Source organism: Rosa rugosa, chromosome 3 (genome assembly GCF_958449725.1).
Source record: "Rosa rugosa chromosome 3, drRosRugo1.1, whole genome shotgun sequence".
NCBI classification, from domain to species: domain Eukaryota; kingdom Viridiplantae; phylum Streptophyta; class Magnoliopsida; order Rosales; family Rosaceae; genus Rosa; species Rosa rugosa.
Window position 1 is genome coordinate 44,248,717 of NC_084822.1, and position 7,423 is coordinate 44,256,139.

The 7,423-nt window shown below is 39.7% G+C and overlaps 1 protein-coding gene across 4 annotated transcripts; it reads right to left on the bottom strand.

Annotated features, from left to right (window-relative positions):
• Positions 1 to 1,105: 1,105 nt before the first annotated feature.
• LOC133741401 (filament-like plant protein 1) lies at positions 1,106 to 6,872 on the bottom strand. 4 transcript variants are annotated; one of them, XM_062169309.1, is made up of 6 exons: positions 6,420 to 6,872; positions 5,258 to 5,321; positions 3,725 to 3,920; positions 2,697 to 3,496; positions 1,830 to 1,876; positions 1,106 to 1,736 (listed from the first exon to the last, which is right to left on the bottom strand). In XM_062169309.1, exons 1-6 carry the CDS (start codon positions 6,785 to 6,787, stop codon positions 1,352 to 1,354), a joined length of 1,860 nt encoding a protein of 619 aa, XP_062025293.1. In that variant the 5' UTR covers positions 6,788 to 6,872; the 3' UTR covers positions 1,106 to 1,351. The 4 variants fall into 4 exon arrangements, with proteins under 4 accessions (XP_062025293.1, XP_062025292.1, XP_062025291.1 ...); XM_062169308.1 differs by having other exon boundaries at positions 1,106 to 1,745; XM_062169307.1 differs by having other exon boundaries at positions 1,107 to 1,876; positions 3,725 to 3,917.
• Positions 6,873 to 7,423: the final 551 nt, after the last annotated feature.

Here is a 7,423-nt window from a genome sequence, read left to right on the forward strand (position 1 = left end):
TTTAACGGATATTTACTGCTATAAGAATCTTTGCTTGGTGGTTCATGCTCAAGAAGCTTGCATGAATAAATTCTATTGTTAACGCCTTTTGGTGACCGAGTTTCGACCTCTATAAATAACAAAAGTCTCTTGGTCCAGTAAGGAGTCAATACCCTTTCTAACGCCAGTGTGGAATCATAAATTGTGGTCTTTTACAATGCCATAAAGGCCAAAACTGTTTCACATACAGTTGACTTTCTATTGTTCCTTTTTGTATACTCCTTATTGTTCCTTAACATGCCTCACGAAGAAAGAAAAGAAAAGAAAAGAAAAAAAATCTACCTTGCATCAGTTGCATGAGAAATTAACAGTTTAGTTCCTATCATGTTAGTTTTAAAGAATGACTTAATTCTGTGGCGTGCAAGCGAGCATCAACAACAATGCGATTAATACATCAGCAATCCAAATTATCCAAGACAATGCCACACCTCCAGTCGGTCAGATTGTACCAGTGGGATCATCTGCGATCTTCCCTATTATATCTTAAAATCTTAAACGACAATAAATTAAGCCGATTGGGGACGGCAAGCCGTCCACCATATGGTGGTTGGTTTGACATACTCATGCCGGACCAGGAGGTGGTGGGTGGTTCGAGTGAACCAAAGGTAATCTGTGGTGAGGAGATGGGGGTGGAGGTGGAGATCGGCGGTTTTGGAGTAGTGAGGCTAGGACTGTGTTTTGCAAAGCAGCTAGCTGAGCAGAGATATGATTTTGAAATGAGGCTCGGTGTATTAACATTTCCATGGAGAGGTGGAGTTCCTCATTTTGGTTTTGCATTAACTCTTAACAGTGTGTTGGAAATAAAAAAACTGGGTTTCGGTGGAAGAAGTGTGTGGAGGTTAGGCAGAGGAGGAGGCTGTTTGGGTTGATGAGAGTGGTGGTGGGCTGGTGGCAGTGGTGGTGGTGAGTTAACTAGTGCGGAGGAAAAGGGAACTGAAGATATTTGGTTTTGATTCCCACGAATCGTCATGGCTATAGATACCAGTTGATAGTTGATACTTGATGGAGCTCATCCAAAGGAAAGTGCAGGAATTGAAAGACAAATGCAGAAATATCAAAATAGGTTCATTTCATCGATAACGATAAGCCTCAATGCAAGCAGTGCAACCAAAAAAAAAATCGATAAGCCTCAACGGCCACCAGTAGAGACTACGGTGAGAGGGTGTCCTTAACACTACCCGTGTGTCACAGACTACTCACTGGACCACAAAAAAAATGGACTGGGCCTAACAAGATAACTACTGATGGGCTACCATAAACTACTTGGCCTTGAAGGATAATTGGTCTAGTTAAAGGATGTCATCATATTCTTTTAAGCGACGATATCACCTAATGCAGGGTGTAAGTGAGGCTCAGGATCTTGGCGAGTCACCACGACCCCATCTGCTTCTCTGTAGAAACGATCCCACGGCCAAAGCCAAGCATCTCGAGAGAGGTACTCCAAATTGTCATACTCAGTGAGACGTATATACCAGAAGAACAATCCTTCATAGGAACCGAAAAAGGTGAAGATGATCTGCCAAACTGCCTGATCGACCTCGTTTATTTCGCTATAATCATCCAAATTGATTGCTCCGGCAATATGATGTCTCTCAAATTGTATAACAGGCCCTCTTGCCCCTCCATAATAAACCATAAACAAGCGGCCTTCATCCTCTGCATCCTCCTCATCCTCTTCATCATCCTCTTCATCCTCTTCATCCTCTTCATCATGCTCGACAACGCAAAACACAGCGCGGTATTCATCTTTTACATCCTCTTCATCCTCTACATCCTCCTCTACATCCTCCTCATCCTCTTCATCATCCTCTACATCCTCTTCACCAGCCTCGACATCCTGAGCATATATAAGAGAAATTAAAATTAAATTTTGTCTAAATAAGAAATTACATATAAACTCTGGGTTGTATAAATTCTGTCTAAATAAGAAATTAAATTCCCAGCAGCCATTATTTACATATAAACATACAACACTCTAAATAAGATTTTAAATTCTGTCTATATCACACAATGCTGTAAATTGTCTTCAAACGTCTCAAATTGAAATTTGTGTTGTGTTCACTACAGAGTTAGCTTGTCATAAGAGAGAGAGAGATCAGAGAGAGAGAGAGCCAAGCTCACACGTTAGTTTTTCAGGAATTTTATAGTTCAACCTTCGGATAAACTTTGATTTTCGGCTAAGCCAGAACCAATTCTTCGATATATTTCTTGGACCAACAATTAAATCTTGGATGGAAATTTCTTTTACCGATCTCTCTCGGTAATCTATTATTAACAACTTCCTAGTTTGATCAGGGAAACCACAGAAAATGAATCTGCTAATGAAGGTTACAGATTCCGTCAAGAGGAAGTAAGAGAAAAGGTAAAGGTTAGATGATATCGAATTTGCAAGCATTTAAAAATACAACTAGCAGAATGACTGAAATCCACATTACTTTCTATTAAACTGCCTAGCACCGTATTTTTGTGAAATATGTTTAGGACTAAAATAAAAAATTTGTAAAGCTTTCAGTTTGAACCAAATTCATGGCAAATCACGGCTACATGGCTAGATGAAGTTTGAACAGATCATATCCGAATAGAAGCCAACTATATGGATAATCACCTCAGTCTCAGAAAACTTGGAAGTTAAATATATCAACACAACTTAAAATTACCTCTGAGTCTTTCGTGTCGAGTGATCTGGTTTTAATAAGTGAATGATTCTCAAGGGATGTTGTACACTCCTCCAGAGGGATGACAGCTGGAATATAGGCAGCCAACTGAGCTTGTAGCTCTCCATTTTCACGTTCCATTGTACTGACTCTTTCTTTCATCATTTCAATGTCCAGACTTTTCGAAATGCTTTTGTCTTCATGGATGTGACAGGTTTCAATGAGCTCACGAAGCTTTCCTTCAAACAATGTTTCACGAATGGAGGAGATCTGCAGTTCTCCAAAGAGGGTGGCAGCCTGAGTCACCCACATTTCAATCTCTTCTCTTCCCCTTTTTAGTTCACTGATAAACCTTTCCTCCTCAAGTTTGGACTTTTCAGCTTCTTCATGCAATTTTGACAGTTCCGCCTCCATCTTCTGATTCACTTCACGGAGGCAGCCAATCTCTTTACTATGATGGTCATTGTCTTCATGTAGTTTGAAAATTTGCTTCTCTTGATCTTCCAGCACCACCTTCGCATCATCACTTTTACCAGTCAAATCCTCCACCAGTATATACAGCTCTGGTTTCTCATTCTGTAGTTCATTTATGATCTGCCCGGCTTCCAAAAGCTCATTTTCCTTTTGCGACAAACCATCCTTCGCATTTGCAATATCACCCTTCAATTGTCTAAGCTGCCTAACACATTCCTTGAGGGCTCCATCAAGATGACTTACACGATCTTCCAGAGCTGAGTTTTGCTTAACTGCAACTTCAAGTTGTAGCTTTAAGCTAGCCACCTCATTTTCAGCCTTTTCCCATCCTACAATGACAAAACTAGGATTTAGCTTCACTTATCCTGTACATAAATGTAATAATATCATAGGAATCATTATGAGTACAAATATATTACAGTTAAATATTTCACAAGTCTTTATGAAAGATTCCTTATGCGAAAACCAAGACTACAGCAGTCCCAAAGTGCTATTCTTAGTTTCTTAAAATTTTAAAAAGAAACTAGCAGAGTCAATATATTTCTACAGACTATTACCTGCAACAGCTTCTTCAGCAACTTTGGAATGCTGATTCACGAAGTCTTCTTTGCCACTAACATTCACAAGAGCAGCTGATAATCTCTTTGTCAGACTCTTCAGACTATCATTAACATCATCACCACCGGATACAGCTTTTGATGTGACTTCAGGTGATTGAGAATCATGATTAGGAGAATCCTTAAGTGCCTCCTGCTTCAATACGACAAGCAACGAAATGAAAGTCAAACATGAATGACATCATAGTTCAGTTCTAATGAAGAAGAAAAACACCTAGTGAGAAGTGGCAAAATAACCAAAAGATCTCTAGAGGAGGAAAAGAAATAGGGCTTGTATAATTGTTAACAATTAAAAACATTGAAGACAAAAGAATTAAATTTATTATCTTACAATAGGTTAAATCAAAGTTGATGCTGTTAGTATCATGTGGCAAATGGCCAGTTCAGTCCATATGCTCTAGAAACCATTTGACAACAAGTACTGTGCCATATATCAAGGCAAGGAAGACACTGTTTAAGTCAAATCAAAGTTGATGCTGGTAGTATCATGTGCCGACTCGCCAGTTCAGTCCATATGCTCTAGAAACCATTTGACAAGAAGTACTATGCCGCTTGGATAAAGACATGACATCCATACCATATCAAGGCACGGAAGACACTGTTTAAGTCAATGCATCATCTACATTCCTAAAACAACCTAACATTTAAAGTCTGATCCTAAAGTCAGATCCTACTCAGAGATAGTTCAAACTTCAAACAAACGCACTTAGGTTGTCACCATCCTAGTTCAAGATCATGTAATTAAGTTAGAGCTGTTACTGTTAGAGCTTTAGTTAGTCTGTTGTAAAGTCAATTTAGGTAGTATAGATAAAAGTTGATTAGTTCCCTGTGGAAATTGATCAATTAACAAAGAAAGCTTTTTTCAGTCAGTGAGTCTTGTTAAAAAGAAACAGGAAAGAAGATTATAGATAGGTGACAGTTCTTTCCAGAAGACCAACAAGCTAGATATGAGCAGAAAGCTTTTTCAGTCAGAGAGTCTTGTCAAAAAGAAACAGGAAAGAAGATAATAGATAGGTGACAGTTCTTTCCAGAAGACCAACAAGCTAGATATGATCAGGGTCTCTTAAACAGGATATGCAACTTTAGCTATATAGGACATAGATATTTAAAGCAGAGGTATAAGGACTGCAAACCACAAGTTTTAAATCTGAGTAGCCAAAACCCAATCTCAGATAAATTTTAACTCATTCAACGCCATTAAGTATCGTGGCATGGTTCAAATAAGAGATGGTGAGAGTTATGAGATCAAATAGTTTATACAGTCAGGATAGGCTGTACTGCCTTGTGTATTAGCTTCCAAAGAGTTCGAAAACTTCGAAGTCTTAAACTAAAGCCTTCTTGATATCCAACAGGAGAACAGATAGCACAAAACCAACCTAGATACGTATCAAATTCAGTTCCCTAATTCTTATTACAGTACCAAAAGATTGCCAAATTCTTTTATGTAATTTATGGCCAGAGGATAAAACATACCTTAACAGGGTGTCTATCCTCTTCAGTGCCAGCTTTTACCTGATTCTCCCTTGTCACCAACGAACTGCATTGCGTGAAAGAAAACCAAAAAAAAAAAAATTGATTAAAAAAGACGTTAATGCAAGTAGCAAACAAGTACCAACTGAAATAAAATAAAAAGAGGGGCAGCCAAGTGCACAAAGCCATCCCTACTGCAGAGTTAATGGTGAAGCCTATTTGCTCAGTTCCCTAGAGATGCAACCCACGCAGCCCTTCAGGGCAAGCCATAGTGTACCTCCTCAACCAAAAGTTTTCAGATATACCAAGACATATATAGGCATGTAATTGCAACTAAAAGTCACTATTACCGGATTAAAACCCTCAGTTTTCATAATCACAGCTAGAAGAAATTATGATAAAAAAAACCAATGAACAAGTTTTCGTCGTCTAGAAGATGGGAATGGAGGTTCAGTAAATCAATTAAGACTAGGCTTATCCAGTAATTGGACTGGTCCATCAATACAAAATGGACCATGTACCAACAACATTTCAGTCTAGCTAAAGTTGTATTTATCAACTGGTTTCTTCCCCTAACTGATTGGCTCAGGATCACTACCACACAGTCCTGTTAACAGTGATGCTTATAAATACACACACTTAGTACACAAGTTAAACAACGTTCACAAATTATGGCTTAACGAAACTGAGTTAATCTATTGGATCAACAAAAACTAAGCTAATGGATGATTGTTTCTTTCTTCCCAAATAAGGAAAAAACAGAATAGGAAATTATCGAAACAGCCGGCTTTGTCATCATTCCTACAATTTCTTTAGTAGCCAAGACCCTGTCACATAGTGCTGATAATTTCATTTATCACTTCCCAATTTCCTGAACCTATATATGTTTGTTGAAGGAGAAATCAATTAATCAATTAATATAGGAAAACGAAAATGCTCATCAATAAATAAAAAGATTCTATGAAAATTGGCAGGCATGCAGGAATTCAATCTGAGCTAATTTTCCGATGAGCAGAAAAAGAAAAATCCTCAAAGCTAAATTCAGGATATATATGAACAAAACTAGTACAGCATATATATATATGTAACAGAGTCATGATAAATAGATTCCCAATCATATCGTTGTGAGCAAACAAAAATAGATCGAGGGATAGAAATGCCTCACCGGTGCTGAGTACTCTTCCTCGATCTCTTAGCCTCGTCACCACCGGAATTCTTATTTTCAGCTCCCGCTTTGGTGCCTTGGACGTTGGACGTCTTGGCTTCCTCACCATCTCCGGACTCGAGCTCTTCGCCTTGTTCAAATTCCGTCTTCTTTCCATCACCTCGTTTGGTTCTCTTCCTCGCCGGAATCTCACGCCGCTTGTAGGGGCCCGACTTCGCCGGCGAACCGGTAGCTACTTCGCTCGAAGTTGCCTGAGTCGTCGACGGAGGCGGAGCGGAAGCAGGTTGAGTCACCTCATGATGAGTGGACACCGCGGGGCTCTTAGCCGGTTCCGGTTCCTCCTCAGGCTTGCGTTTCTCCGGAGGCATTGTCACAGCTAGCTCAAAAGTGATGAGAGAGAGAGAGCTCTGTCTCAGCGTCTTGGCCAAGCAAAGCAATTAACCAATGCAGTGGGTGAGCAAGTGACTCTGTTTCTCTCTCTAAATCTCTCACAGGCGCTTTTGCTTGTCTACGTGGCAAGCTTAAATTGGAAGGATCTGGAAGATAGTCTTCGGTTCGCCGCGCTTTTGCTATCGGGGAACTTGAACAAACGCACGGGTGGGATTGCTTGGAATTGTGATCAATGGCTGGCAGGCCGTCGAGGACACACTCACGCTCGCAAACCGTGTGTGTGTCCTCGTCAACTGTGAAGGCAAACGGAAAGGCTTTTGGTTTTTGGTGGAACCGCGTCCACACATTTACTGCAGCATTGACACATGCACTCAGTCACCACAAAGACATGAACCGGTTAAAAATATAAGTTACTGTGACCAATTTACTTCACAAACAAAATTAGCAAGTTTTAATCTGATCCCCATAAGCAATTAGCAAGTTCCTATTTCATCAAGGAAAATGTAAGAGTTTATCACAACGTACGCTTAAGGCGCGCACTGAGTTATTACCAAGTTCGTTGGCTTAACTAAGTTCTTCATTGACCACATCAACTACGTAACTAAAATAGCCAT